Raw genomic sequence first — 15,030 nt, 5'->3', positions numbered from 1 at the left:
GGATGATATATTCATGCCAGGTCAGGGTAGATTGCCAGGATCATGTCCGGTGTGCTTGAGAAAGCTATGGAAGCTTAAGCAGGCTTCCCGCACGAAACCTGAGAGCTGATTAGCATCACGGTATTAACATTTTAGTGGAATCACCCACGACACAAAGGACCAGATTCAGCCCCGGCATAAATAGATGCAACTGTTGTTGAAGTCAATGGGAATTGTGCCTACTCGCACTAGGGCTGGATTTGGTCCCATAATTATATTGCATCTCAGTGGTGTTACTCTTTCGTTTGTGTAAGACCCCAGTCCGGCAAAGCCCTTAATCTCATGTTTAACTTTAAGCACATGAGTTGTCCTATTTGTCTCATACACTTGCTTATATGCTCTGTCAGATCTTATACGTCTAAGCTTGCTGGCGCTACAAAATTGAAAATAATTGTGTTGTTACAGGATACTGCCAGAAGGGTCTTCCCAGTTGTCCTACTTAAGCTCTTCATGTAAAGAAAGGAGCTGGTAAGTACATTCCATTTAAAAATGTTAGACACAACGTGTTGCTCTTAATGGAATGTTGAGCTACTGTAATACGGCGGTTCCCCTGATTCCCTTCCCCTAGCTGTTCATAGGTTACAGTAAGTAATGACAGATGTATCATTACTCCTTGGGACTCTGTGAGTTCTGCAGCATCTCTTATTGCTCTTGTGTGTCAAGGTCTTTAAATTCAGTGAAAGTGACCACCCCTTCATTCAAACCCAGAGAGAATACCTCCCACCCACCCATCTTTCCAGTTCTTGACTGGCATCACCAACAACCCCCACGCAGCTAAAATCGCTGTATATCCAGCACCCGGTTTGCAACACAGCCTCATGAAATAAATGTTTATTTATGAAAATATGTTTTGACTTAACAGTAAACAAAATCAACAATTTTTTTGTTTTACATAGACATTAACCACAGAATGCACGTCATACAATACTGTAATCATTAGCTGGACCATGAGTTGAACATCACAAGCCATTGGTACTTCACACTGTGATTTTTTTTTCTGAATGTATCATATTGCACAGAATTAGAATCACTTTGTCCAGGGCTGAAAGCTTAGACTCAGACTATCGCCTTTAAGGCCAGAATGAAACCATCATGATCATCTAGCCTGACCTCATACTCACTGCAGGCCACAGAACCACACCCACGCACTCCTGTAATAGGCCCATAACCTCTGGCTGAGTTACTGATGTCCTCAAATCTTGATTTAAAGACTTCAAATTACAGAGAATGCACCATTTACTCTAGTTCAAACGAGCAAGTGACCCAGGCCCCACGCTTCAGAGGAAGGCCAAAAAAAACCCGATCTCTCAGGGAAAGCCAAGTGTGGTCTTTTACCTTTCTCCGGCTGTTGTTCAGATTTATAACCCCCTTTTCCAGGGCATCATGAAGCTCAGTCTAGAGGTTTTACTGTGATTCAGCCATCTGCGTGCAAACCATTTCAGATAGTTTAAAATACTGGCCTGTGGATTTTGTGAATGGATTGACAAGGTGATAAATCTTTGAGTCTTGGGCTGTGACACTCTTTATATAGGGTGTGGGGTGGGGAAATCATGAACGTGACATTAAAAGATTTGAGTTTGGATATCTCTCTCTAACGACAGGAAGAAATTGAATCTTGTAGAATAGGTCCATGAAGCCCGTTGCGGTTATAAAATCCTGCAAGATTATTCTAGCTAAGAGGCAACTGTGCTTTCCCAGCTTAGGGCCTTGCGGGCAGTTTGCCAAGAGCTAGTGGGCTTCACCTATATTGCATAAATGTAGCAGACTGCAGACACTCCTCTTCCATACAGGAATGGGAGCTGTTGGGATGGCATGGTAGAAACTCTAATGCCTCAAGATGAGCCAAGCAGCTGGTTTTGGATCATTGTGTGGCTGGTAATGGTAGTCTGAAGACCATGATAGCTCTGTGCACTGGACAGGATGATCTGTGGCTAAGTGCATTTCTCTTGCATGGGCCACAAGTGAAGGCAGTTTGGGTTATCACTTGAGCTACCTCCTTTCCGTTTCTGCAAACTTATTCTAGACTGTGGCAAATAAAATGGAGCTAATAATTTTCTTCTTGCTGTATGTGTGCTGATTACTGACAGTAACGTGGCGGGTGTCTGGGGATACATAGGGAAGAATGTGTTAGTGAATTGGTATAGCCCACAGTTGGGGCTAGAAGATCTAATCAGCTTTGTGTGGGAACTTGAGTTAAGGGTCAATCCATTGGCCTATCTGAAGCCACCCCCAGAGACAGCCAGCTAAAGCAAATGCACCGTGTTCTGGAGTTGTTCTGCTGACATTGATTTTGACCATCTGAGATGACGTCTTTATATCATGAGGTTGTGACGTTGCTTCATTTTGACATTGTGATGTGTATGTCATCTTGTTGGGCCTCTGTGTGTGAGGACTGGCCCTGAAGAACAGCCCCTGAACTCCACGAATCTGTCCTATTGTACTTATCTATTTTAGGGCCCAGGCAAGACGGGGGAAACAGTTTCAAGGTACAAGTGCTACCAATTTTCAGCACAAGTCTGTCATCAGATGCACAACTGGATACCATACCCCAGCCCCTAGAGGGATGGGACTCATCATACCTGTTCCCAAAGGAGAATATTTTAGACGCTAATTTCAGTTTTGGGTGTTCAGACACAGTATTTTTGTTTGGTTCCTCTACAAAGATAGGGGTTGCTTGAAAACCTAGGTTTGGTTTGCAGAAATCCCCTCCCCTTTCCAATGTTTTGGGGATGGTTTGAGGTGTTTTGGAGTCAAGTCTGCTTGGCAGCCTTAAATTTTGAATAAATAGAAAAAGCTGTATTAGTCCTGACACTCCAGCGTGTAGTGTGCTTAATTAGTAAATATATTGCTTGTTTATTATACTCATGCATCTCTTCGCTGTCTCAGGAGAGAACATGCAGCTTCCATTAATGTCAGTAGGAGTAATATGTATGGGTAACAAAGGAGGAATAGATCTCCTATGTGACTATTTCAGAATATTATTATTCAACATTGCAGAAAGCCAGGAAAGAAATCATCATGCTTTTGAATTGGATTTCTGATAAAAGAAGTGAGAGTAAACCTGAAACAGATAAAGCCCAAGGACTCTGCACTACAGTTACACTATTTGAAAGGAAAGTATTTAGACTCATAGTGTATTGAGGGCGGGGGGAAGGAGGTTCCCCATGTCTCTTTCATGAGCTCTTCAGTCAGCGTAGAAGATTTACATGCCAATATCCCTCAGGGCCGCTCAGAGGGGGGGCAATTTGCCCCAGGCCCCGGGCCGCAGGGGCCCCCATGAGAGTTTTTTGGGGCCCCTGGAACAGGGTCCTTCACTCACTCCGGGGGCCCTGGAAAACTCTTGCGGGGCCCGGGCCCCCAGAGTTTTTTCCACTCCAGATCTTCGGCGGCAATTCGGCGGCGGGGGGTCCTTCCGCCCCGGGACCTGCTGCCAAAGTGCCAGGTCTTCGGTGGCAATTTGGTGGTGGAGGCCCCCGCCATGGGTCTTCGGGGCACTTTGGCGGCGGGTCCCAGAGCGGAAGGACCCCGCGCCGTCAAATTACTGCCGAAGTGGGGGCCCCCCACCGCCAAATATCCCACTCCCCCTGAATCCTCTGGGCAGCCCTGATATCCCTATCTCATTGCACAAGAGGGTCCTCTGAGCTAGCTAACTTGTTGCATACATGTACATACATCCTATTTATTTCTAATAGATGTGGACCTGAACCAAAAGCCGAACTCTAGATCCTAATTCTACAGAGTCTCTATAACAGGCTAAGGCCAACCCCCCAATTCAAATAACCTTCCATTTTCAGGAAAGTTTGGCTCTGGACTCCCTCTAGCTTTTAACTATGCCCATTTTATACTGAACACTTTGGTTTTTACTAACCCAGTCCCCAGTGAATAGAAAGAAATACCTTTGGTGGCTTAGTCCTTGGAAATGTCCTTGTCACTGGGCCAAATCCTGAGCTGGTCTAAATGCTTGAGGCTCCACTGAAGTAATTGGCATTATACCCATTTACACCACTTAAGCATCTGGCCCACTTTATTTCAAAAGACTGATAAAACCATTTTTCGAATGAACAGTTGGACGTTGCAGGATGCCTCATTTTAAGATTCTGACCCTGCACCTATGATATAGTTTACACACATGTTAATAAGAATGACCCCCTGACCTAACCTTGTAAACCAGTCAAAACTCTTTTGTAAACAGTTACAGCATAGGTATATTGATGATTGTGTATTCCATCATTTTTAATTTCACCACAAAAACTGTAATGTTACTTACTACTTTCTCACTGTGTTATTACTTCAAGTAAAAACACTTGGGTATGAATGGAGTTGCTTGTAAAGTTGTACAGTATGAACAAGAAGTATCTTATGCTGTGAACTATGGCGACTTTATTATCCCTATGCGTGTCCTTAGGGCGCTCCCATCTTTAACATATTGTGTTGGTTGTAAACTTACTGTAAGTAGGCCACTGAAAAAAGAAACCAATAATTCTTGTTCTCCTCGTGTGCCTTGTAAGTATGGAACAACTATAGCGTAAAGCATGCAGGAATGTAGGGTGGTTAGGTGTGTGTGGTTTTTTTTAAGGTCAACCTGTAGGTACCAGCCCAGCACAAATTTTGTGTTTATGATGATGGGAGTATAAGCCAAATCTTGCTTGCCTTACTCGTGTATGTACTCACGTAGAGCTTTACTTCAATTTAATGTTTCTTTTGGGGCTGCTTGTCTGAATAAGTCAACCAGCCTTTCGCTCTGAACTGGCATAAAAATGCACTCCTGCTTTTACAGTACCTTCTTAATGCAGTGCAGCTCTGATAAATTTTGCAAAAAAGGGTATTATCCAACATCCATTTAAAAACCTCCAATTAGATAAATTCCACAGAACATTGACAGAGCAAAAACTCATCGCTTGCAAGTTAAACTACATTGCTACTGTCCCACTAAGGCATTTCAGTTTACCAGGCTCATGCTGTGCACTGGGTACTTGAATGTTGTACAATAGCGTGATACCGAGTAGTGTAAATATAGGGTCAGACTTCAAGGAGTGGGTCTGAAGTCTGCATGCAAAAAAAAAATAAAAAAAATCTCTCCTCCATCTGTGACCCTTCCTTTTTCCCACATCATGCAAGCTACTAGAAAATTATTTGAAGAATAAGGCAGCAGCAGCAGGAAAATGAATGTGAGATCTTGTCCTACGGAACAGGAAGCATGAGAGATCATCTCATGCAGGACTTGGATGAAAGGAGAGGTTGATAATATATGGGAGGTGGTACTGTAGCAAGTGTATGCATGAAGTGTGGCACCCTATAACCTTATACGGTCACCACAATAAAGAATGGCCGACTTATATGATATCCAGAAGAGCTGTTTTCCAGCGGCAGTGCTTAGCAGAATGTAGACTAAAATAGTATATGATGGCTTTTGCTATTTCTACCTAGCAAAAACCACTGGAGAAATCTGTGGACTTACTAATGGTATCCTTACTTAAATTAAATAAAGGTATTTCTACCATCTATAAAAACAGTTTGGGATGGGGATTTATTTAACAGCTGTAGCTTCCTGTGGTCAGTTTACAGGCTGCATAATAGAGTACCTCCCAAATTTAATCTCTGACTTAATTTCATACATTTCAGTCGATTTTAACCAAAGGATAGGCACCCCACAGTTAGACCCACCCAGGTATCTGCAAGGTATTTCAGTCTCTTACAACGAATCAGAGTTTTACAAACTGCAACTACAGTAGAACCTCAGAGTTATGAACACCTCAGGAATGGAGGTTGGTCATAACTCTGAAATGTTTGTAACTCTGAACAAAACATTATGGTGGTTCTTTCAAAAGTTTACAACTGAACACTGACTCAATAGAGCTTTGAAACTATACTATGCAGAAGGAAAATACTGATTTCCTTTTATTATAGTAGTTTACATTTAACACAGTACTATACTGTATTTGCTTTTTGTGTGTCTGTTTGGTTGCGGGTTTTTTTGGTCTATGCTGCTGCCTGATTGTGTACTTTCAGTTCCAAATGAAATGTGTGGTTAACTGGTCAGTTCGTAACTCTGAGGTTCTACCGTAATGGTGTTGAAATGCAAGGCATGCACTGAAAAGCATCTTCCACAATAGAAGTATATCACTTCCTTTTTAGTAGGTTTTGTTTTTGTAAATGTGTTAGACATTCCTTTTAGCTTTCAGTTACATCAGATATTGGTATTAGATGATACCTAATATTCTTTCCTCTTAAGCCCCAATTCCATGCTTATTTACAAAATTACTTTCTGCTGGCATTGTTAAACCTACATCTGACTACATATACTATCTACTGCTACCTCTCTTGTTATCCCTGGTATAGCCCCACATGCACACTGATGAAGTTTCATTCATTCAAAATATGCTTTTTGCCATCTCTACTGTCTGATCGCAATTACATGTGTTGGAGACAGATGTCTCTTGGCACTCTCTGAGGGTCCTACTGCTCTAGTGTCCCAAATGAAGCATAGTCAGGCCAGTTCAGCACTTAACTGGGAAACATCCAAGGAAAACCCAAGCCATGTATAGGAGCAGTACCCAAGCATGTTTTGAGGGGCTGGGAGGGGTGCACTGCTGACGGTATAGGGCCTGTTTGCAAACTATATTTATTTCCTGACAATTAGGGCTAACCCAGACATTTTGTTTCTTGCTGTATTTCCCTTTATATATTAAGAATAATTTGGTGGGCGTTGGGGGGGGTTTAAAAAGGGAAGAGCATAGTAGTGAATTTGGTATTGTGCGTCTCTTGGACTATCCAGATAATGGTGATAGAAGCCACAAACCCCATATAGAACTTTAAACAAAGGCATTCCCAAGCTCTAGAGTGTCAAATTAGCTTTGTGAAGAAATTAGAGCGAGGCCAATGTATTGAGCTGTATCTGAAACCCCCAGAGCCAGCCAGCTAGAGCAAACACCTAAGGTTCTGGCTTGATTCTGCAGTCCTAGATCTTGAAGTCTTTGCATCATGAGGTTAGGATTGTGCAACGAGTGAGTCTAGGAGACCCAGAGGAAATCAGGGGTTGTGCTAGAATCTTTTCAGCTGTAAGAGCAAAAGAAGCTGAACAGGTCACATGGTCAACTTTAACCTGAATCCAGTAAACTCTGCTGGACGACACTACAGATAGGATCCTTGAGAGAAGTAAGCGTATACCTTGACATATACTCAGTATAGCTGAGTAGTGGAGAATAAAAAGAAAGGCATGGTAGCAATAAACCTCAAGAGCTCAATCTTTTCTTCACCTAAAAGGAACTGAAATCATCTGTGTTTAACATACCATGTGCAAGAGAGGCAGCCTTTGCTGCAGTGTTGCCTACTAAGCTAGTGGACGTGTATTGTTTGTTTCATATGTCACCAGCTCTAGCTTCCTCTTTTGGTACCATTTCTCCATTTTGTTAATCAGCAACAAGTGAATGGCAAGTAAGAGAGGAGATATGATAACAAAAATAGTGGGGAAAGGAGATGGACCCCTCCACCCCCAGTGGAAATCTATATTGCATTCAGACACAATCAATGGCAAAGCATAGCTTGAGAATGAACAGCAGCACTGAAGGCCAAGTTCTGATACCTACCATCTTTTTTCTGCAATGCTGTATCATAAATTAATATCTGCTTTCAGTGAACAGCATCGGTTAAGCCTTCAGTCCAGCAAACGACTGCAAGATACCATGGAGAGAGAAGATATTATTGATATTAACAGATGTAATTACACTGGGTCAGACAGGCACACTGCCGCAACCAATGCATAGCATCTTCATCAGGAAAAGGTGAATACAAGTACACCTGGATATATGGTTAATGGAGATCTAGGGCGCAGGTATAAGCAATATTTTCTGACCCTTGCTCAGTTGGATGGCAGCTTAGGAGATTGTGTTGGAATAGAAGCTGAAGCTCTCGGAGACGGTTTTAGAGTCACTGCGGGAGGAGCCATTGGATGTCATATCCACGGACAGGCGCTTAATTTTGTTGCTCTCTTCAATGTCTTCCTCAGTGTTGCCGGTGACGGAGGATACAGTTGTCTCCATCCGGCTGACCTTGTACATGCTGCTCTGGGTCTGGAGGTACCTGGCTGACTTCATTTCCAGCCCTTCGTATTTCCTAGCATTGATGAAAGGGCACCACCGGAAAGCGTGCTTAAAGCCAATGCGGAATCTGAGAAGACAGCCAAGTGCAGGGATGTTAGGCCTAGCACGTGCTGAGCTGGTTACAGAACGTTTTCAATGCAATCCATAGGAGGAGACACCTGACCCAACATATGCATTGATGCAGGAAGTGTGACCAACTCTCAAACCTTAATACCCCTATGGTCCAGTATTCTGTTCACTAGACCATGCTGCCTCATTCTGTTCCCAGCTCTGCTGCTGACTTACCATGTGATCTTTAAGTCACTTCCCTTCTGTGTCTCGGTTTATCCTTCTGTAAAGTGGGCATTGGGATATCAGAGAACCCTAGAAATGTCAGGTTGGAAGGGCCCTCGAGAGGTCATCCAGTCCATACCCCCTGCACTGAGGCACTTTGAAGTAAACCTAGACCATCCTGGACAGGTGTTTATCCAACCTGTTCTTAAAAGTGGCCTTTCTTATATAGGCTCCTATTACCCCGCCACCCCGTCCCAATTTTTCACATTTGCTGTCTAGTCACCCTAAGCCCCTTGCTTCTTGCCCTACCTTCAGTGGACATGGAGAACAATTGATCACTGTCCTTTTTACAACAGCTCTTAGCGTATTAACAGCACACAAAACCTTAAATTGGAGTGAATAAATGAAGACTCAGCACAGCACTTCTGAAAGGTTGCCGACCCCTGTTCTAAGATGTACAAGTGCCTAGCCAGTTATTCCCCACTTTGGAGTTTTCTATCCATTGGAAAAGCACTTTGAGATCTTTTGGATGCCAAGTGCTACATAAGAACTAGGTATTATCATACAACACCTTTTAATCCAGGATCTAAAAGCTCTTATTAAGTATTCTTCATTTTGGTGCTTAATAAATAAATATTCCAGTGAATCAAACAATCCATACTATGCTCCTATCTCCAGTAGAAGAACAGAGACAGAGACATCAAACTTCCCCCAGCATCACAACACCAGTTAGTGGCAAAGCTGAGAACAGTGTCTTGTGTTGTGATCCCTAATCCACCCCAGTGTAACCACTGGACTGCACTGCCAACTGTCAATCCACCATCACTGTCTCGCTATTGTACTTGGTAAAAGAGAGAGGCATGCAAAACTCTTTTGCAGTTGGGGCGTATAAATGACAAATTTATTCAGAACTAGTTCTGATTTACCCAGTCCCTCTTCGCATTCCAAGTTCTTATTTCCAAGGGTAGAGCACTTGATGGCCTTTACACATCTGTTTACGTAACAATACTGATTAAGGGCTTTACCAATGTTTGATGTGTTTCTCGCCAAGTTTAGATTGCAAACTCTTGGGAGCCTGAAGTGTGCCGTACTCAATTTGCATGAATCTATAACATTATATACAAGTTTAACATTGGATCAAATCCTGAAAACCTGACTCCGTCCAAATACCAACTTGAGCCATAGGAATTTGACCGACTAGACTAGGGGTTGGCAACCTTTCAGAAGTGCTATGCTGTGTCTTCATTTATTCACTCTAATTTAAGGATTCGCGTGCCAGTAATACATTTTAACGTTTTTAGAAGGTCTCTTTCTATAAGTCTATAACATATAACTAAGCTATTGTTGTATGTAAAGTAAATAAGATTTTTAAAATGTTTAAGAAGCTTCATTTAAAATTAAATTAAAATGCAGAGCCCTCCAGACTGGTAGCCAGGACCCGGGCAGTGTGAGTGCCACTGAAAATCAGCTTGCACGCCACCTTCGGCACACGTGCCATAGGTTGCCTACCCCTGGACTAGTCACTTCAGGATTGGCCCAGTTTTAAATTCTTGTATTTACTAGAACAGTAACAATTTTATTTAAATGCACTTACATGTGTCTCTATATAAAGCAGGGATTATAGCTATGGGGGGAGGGTAGGATCAGTATAATCTATTAACCCAGAGACTGCCACTCATGCCATGGTGATGGGTCCCTTTACAAATACAGACCCAGACGGGCAGCAAGAGGGTCTCTGGGCATGGATTAGAGCCTGCTGATATTTGTTGGTATTTTTGCAAAATGTTTCAAAACTGGATTGCTTTGTTTTGATATTTCAGGAATTAAGATTTGCCTAAAGATTGTTTGACAGGAAAATATTTCATTTTGAATGTTGGGGTTGCCCCCTTTAACTTTTCTTCCTCCTTCTTGCCCCTGGAAAAGTAGGGGATAAGGAAGAGAGAGTGAGGAACAGCCAAGCACCTTTTCACCCCCATGGAGAAAAATGGAAAGCGTTTCCTTTTAAAGGAAAAGCAAATTGTCAAAATGAGAACTTATTTCATGCTGAATTTTTTCATTTAAGAAAATACAAGCTGACAGTTATTAAAGCGATTTGATTATGCCCCCCTCTTTTTTTTTTACTGAATAAAGATTTGGATATACCCCAGCTCTAGCAGGGATTTTCATCTTAGTAAGATGGGGAACAGCGTTATTCTCCACTAGACTGTACTATTGGATCCTAGAGGAACTATAACAAATGCATATGCTGGTGAGTCTGATCTACAGTCTCTGCTGTAGCCCTATTGACAAGGGAAAACTGTGCTGGGAAGAGCTTGGAGTTTTTATTTGATTTTGGCTGCCTAAAGCCTTTGAAAATGTAATGCCTGATTATTCAGAGATGCTCAATATCTGCAGTTCCCATTGACTTCCGATGAAGATGTAGGTGCTCAGTACTTGGGAAAATCAGCCTCTTAATTTAAGAAACTGTGGTAGGGAGAAGCCCTGGTGTAGCTGTTAATTTGGTACACTCCGGCTGTAGGAAAACCTAAACAATTTTCTGAGTAATTTGAACAGCCACCCCTGATATGTTAGCTCCCTGCTAAACTGCAACTCACCACCATGTCTAGGGTCCTCTTCTGTAGGTGAACCATCCCCACACCTTCCCTTTATTGCACTCAGTCAGTAGCCAAGCTCATAACTCACCTGTCGTTGAGGCAGCAGTAGATGATTGGGTTATACATGGTGGAGCTCATGGCCAGCCACATGACTGCTAAGTAGACCTGCTGGATAAACTTCTGCTGGTACCAATCAGGGTTAAAAAAACGCAAGAGGAAGTAGATGTGGTAGGGCAGCCAGCAGACAGCGAATGTGCATACCACAACGATCATCATCTTCACCACCTGTACGAGAGTGACCCCTGGTTATAGCAGAAGTTTACACTGTACCCTTTGAGCAAAGCATACCTAATAGAACAGAAGCCACCATGAGAAGAATGGTGGGGTGGCCATCCTCAGAAGAGAAGTTCTCTGTTTATCCAAAGGAAAATAGATAGGCAAGGCAAACGTGCTTCAACTCTGCCCTGGAAGGGACTGCTTCAAGGAGTAAGTAGTGGTCTTCTCCTTCATTCAACCCTTGGTCTTTCTATTGTGATTTTCAACCAGGGGAGCCAATTATTTTTGTTGTGAGAATGGTGGGGGTTTTGGATACATGTCTTTAGGAAATGGATTGAACCCAAACATATTGGGTGGCAGATGACAGAACAAGAAGCAATCGTTTCAAGTTGCAGTGGGGGACGTCTAGGTTGGATATTAGGAAACACTGTTTCACTAGGAGGGTGGTGAAGCACTGGAATGGATTTCCTAGGAAGGTGGTGGAATCTCCTTCCTTAGAGGTTTTTAAGGTGAGGCTTGACAAAGCCCTGGCTGGGCTGATTTAGTTGGTGTTGGTCCTGCTTTGAGCAGGGGGTTGGACTGGATGACCTCCTGAGGTCTCTTCCAACCCTAATATACTATGATTCTATGATTTCCTCCCTTCCTCTTTGCCCTATATTAATGACTTTTGGCTACTGCTGTCTGGGATTGGATTGGAAATGATGGCTCTGTCCCGAGCATGATCCCATTATCAGTTATCTGAGCCATCCAGTGTCTCCAAAATATAACACACACCTTAATTTCAGTTTGGTATCAGAACACTCAGAACCACATTGTTAAAAATGTACCTCTCCTTTTTGGCGCCTGAGTTTTTGGGTATCCAGCTGGCATCTGGTTGGACCTGATTTTTCAAAGGCACTGAGCAACTGCAGCTCTCATTGATTTAATCTGTGCTTGAAAGTCTCAACCCTTTTAAAAATCAAGACTCTGGATGTTAAGTTGTACACCCCCAAAAAAAGGCACCCAGGGTTGGTGGCCACTGTTGAAAAGTTTGGCCACTATGTATATGTTACATTCCATTTAAAGAATGGCTGAGAGAGAATAAATAACCATAGACCCAAGTTTGTTCAATCGCCTTTGCACACCCACTCCCCAATTATTCTGCCATGAGGTCGGAAAGCTGCTTACCTTTCGCTTGGCAGACACTTGCTCGTGGTAGCGGTCAGAAGAATCGCCAGGTATCTCACTAGCCCACAGAGTGATACCAACCACCGTGTAGGCACATCCTATCACCAGGAGCGGCAGGAGGTAGATCAGCACAGTCACGCAGAAATGATACCTGAAAGTTTGTCATGGTAAAATGCTGTTGAGCACACAGAAAAACATGCAGGATATTTGGGGTCTGATTCTCTGATGTGCTGAGCACCAGCAGTTCTCACTGACATCAACAGGATTTGTGAGTGCTCAATACAGCTGGAAAGTCTGGCCATTGGATTTCGGCAAAGCATTCGGCACCCTCCTGAAAACATTACATGAAAAATGTTAAGGCTGGGTGTAGTGTAGCACCCAGGTCACTGAGATAATTGAGTGACCGAGAAGTTTGCAGGCTTAACTGGAATCAGTTAACCTAGTGTGATAGGGATTGTTGACATTTGTGGGGCACTGATTAGGCTAATGAGATATTTAGCCCTATAAGGGGCAAATCAAATTGGCAGGAACAGGAAGTAAAGGGGGAGCTCAGAGAGTCAGCTGGGTATTGTAGAAAAAGCTCGGTGCCATGCTTTTCCTGACACATCCCTGTACTGTGTTTTGCAGTGCCTGGAATCTGAAGGTTAAAGGTAGATATAGGGAAAAGGAACAGACTGTGTGTATGTTGTGAGGCTCAAATGGGCCAGGCAATGTGATGCACTGGGTAGCTGAGGGAGTGCTCTGTGACAGCCTAGTTTAAACTACCTGTTAGTTTGCTTCTTCCACCTGTTGGATCTTTTCATACACCTTGAAGGCTGGGCTTTTCCAAACAGCTTGAGAGAATTAGGCCTCCAATTCCCACTAAAATCCAATTCCCTTTTGACAATCCTGGACACACATTCTTTGGGATGGAGGCTGTCTCTTTACTTAATTTCTGTGCTTGGGGCCACTAGATGTGAGCAGTCTACAAATCAGTTTAGTCTCCAGAGTCCAGTCAATTTCTGTTCTCAGCTGCAGCTAATCTCAAGACCTCCTGAAGTCTATTATTGTTGGGGTATCCTCTTGAGCTGTGATTTTTTTTTTAAGGCAGTGAATCATGAGCTGTTTCTAGAGCTGACACTGCTTCATGTCGTCATCATTTTATTGAAGAGAGATTCTATTATCCCATACAAAGAAAGGGCTTCACACCCCAGCCGGCTATCAATCAGGCCATGCCCATCCCTGATAGGAACACAGGCAGAGCCAGCCTGAATAAGCAGCTGTCCAGAAAGGAGATCTCCAGCCCCCGTACATGCTGTCATTCTTGCTGTCAAAATGTTACAAGTGGCATCCATGCAAACATTTGAGTGAACTCACAAGCAGAACTGGAATGTTGCTGCCTGTCTTCAGTTCCCCATGGAAGCAATGCCACGTTCCATGCTGAACTGAGTTGCTGTGTTTTAGTTGTGACTGACATTAGAATCTTTCCAAGAAAAAGGAAAGAATGCACTTTACAAACTGTGTTCTAATTGGACAGGGCACTTCCTTCCCTAGAATGCAGAATCCTACTTGTCTTTGCACCTTCCTCCATATAACATCTTCTTGAAACCCCATTCTCTAATCCAGCCTACCAGAGCTCCCCTTCAGTCCCACCGGTAATTCTGGTATTTCAAAATCTGTTTTCGTCCCAAATCGGAACAAAGTAAAAAATCTCTTCTTTTTTTTGTGCAAAATATTCCAAAAAGTTTTGCATTGACTGAAACACATTTCATTGTGATGTTTATAATTTATAAAAGTCAAAATATAATGTACCATAATTCAAAACAAAACATTTCATTGACTTCCCACAAAATTGTTGATAAAATGATGCATTCCCATGAAACATTTTGGTTGTGTGGAATCAGCATTTTCCAACAGAAAACTGTTCCATTGGAAAAAAATTTGACCAGCTCTACCTCTTACAAAAAGCCTATAAAGCCCATTCCTCACCCAGCCTTCCCTACACAGAGGTTTAGCTAATCCACAGATGACCTCAAAACACTGTACATTCCAAATCTGAAAGAAGTTTTTAAAACATGGCCCCAGGCTTTGACTTATTCTCTTCTACATCCCTTTATCAACTGAGACTGGAAGAAGTACACCATTGAGAATTCACCTACCTAGGGGGCACTGAGCTAGTTATCAAGTCACTTGAAACAGAATGTGATGGTTTCTTTAGGCCAAGCTTGGTATAAAGAGAAATAAACATGGAGCTAAAAGAGAACTCCATGTAGAGATAGGGTGTAACATTATTCTTTGTGTTACAGCAGCAACCAACATTAGTACTTCATTGTGCTCGATGCTGTACATACACATAGTAAGATGCAGCCCTGGTCCTGAAGAGCTTACGATCTAAATGCCCATCAGGGAAAAAGGAAGACTTATCCCCATTTTACAGGTAGGGAACTGAGATATAGAGATACTAAGTAACTTACTCAAGGCTACATAAGAGCCAGGAACTGAATCCATGTTTCCTGAACTTCAGTCCAGTGCCTTGGCCACAAGATCATGCTTCCTCCATAGGACACTGAGGAAAATTCAACTGGCTTTTTTTTTTTTTAAAC

General features: G+C 42.7%; 1 protein-coding gene across 2 annotated transcripts in view; it reads right to left on the bottom strand.

Moving 5' to 3' along the window:
• Nucleotides 1-855: 855 nt before the first annotated feature.
• The window catches only part of TACR1 (tachykinin receptor 1), a 114,772-nt gene continuing 100,597 nt past the window's right edge, over nucleotides 856-15,030 (bottom strand). Inside the window, exons 3-6 of one of the 2 annotated variants that reach the window (XM_050940093.1) lie at nucleotides 12,449-12,599; nucleotides 11,094-11,290; nucleotides 7,892-8,205; nucleotides 856-7,709 (exon numbers count right to left, since the gene is read on the bottom strand). In XM_050940093.1, the coding sequence (XP_050796050.1) occupies nucleotides 7,914-8,205; nucleotides 11,094-11,290; nucleotides 12,449-12,599 (640 nt within the window). In that variant the 3' untranslated portion in view covers nucleotides 856-7,709; nucleotides 7,892-7,913. Of the gene's footprint in view, nucleotides 8,206-11,093; nucleotides 11,291-12,448; nucleotides 12,600-15,030 lie in introns of both variants that reach the window. The other variant, XM_050940092.1, reaches the window with a different exon arrangement.

Source organism: Gopherus flavomarginatus, chromosome 2 (assembly GCF_025201925.1).
Source record: "Gopherus flavomarginatus isolate rGopFla2 chromosome 2, rGopFla2.mat.asm, whole genome shotgun sequence".
Classification (NCBI taxonomy): Eukaryota; Metazoa; Chordata; order Testudines; family Testudinidae; genus Gopherus; species Gopherus flavomarginatus.
The sequence above is the reverse complement of the archived record's forward strand: the minus strand, read 5'-3'. Positions and strand labels throughout refer to the sequence as shown.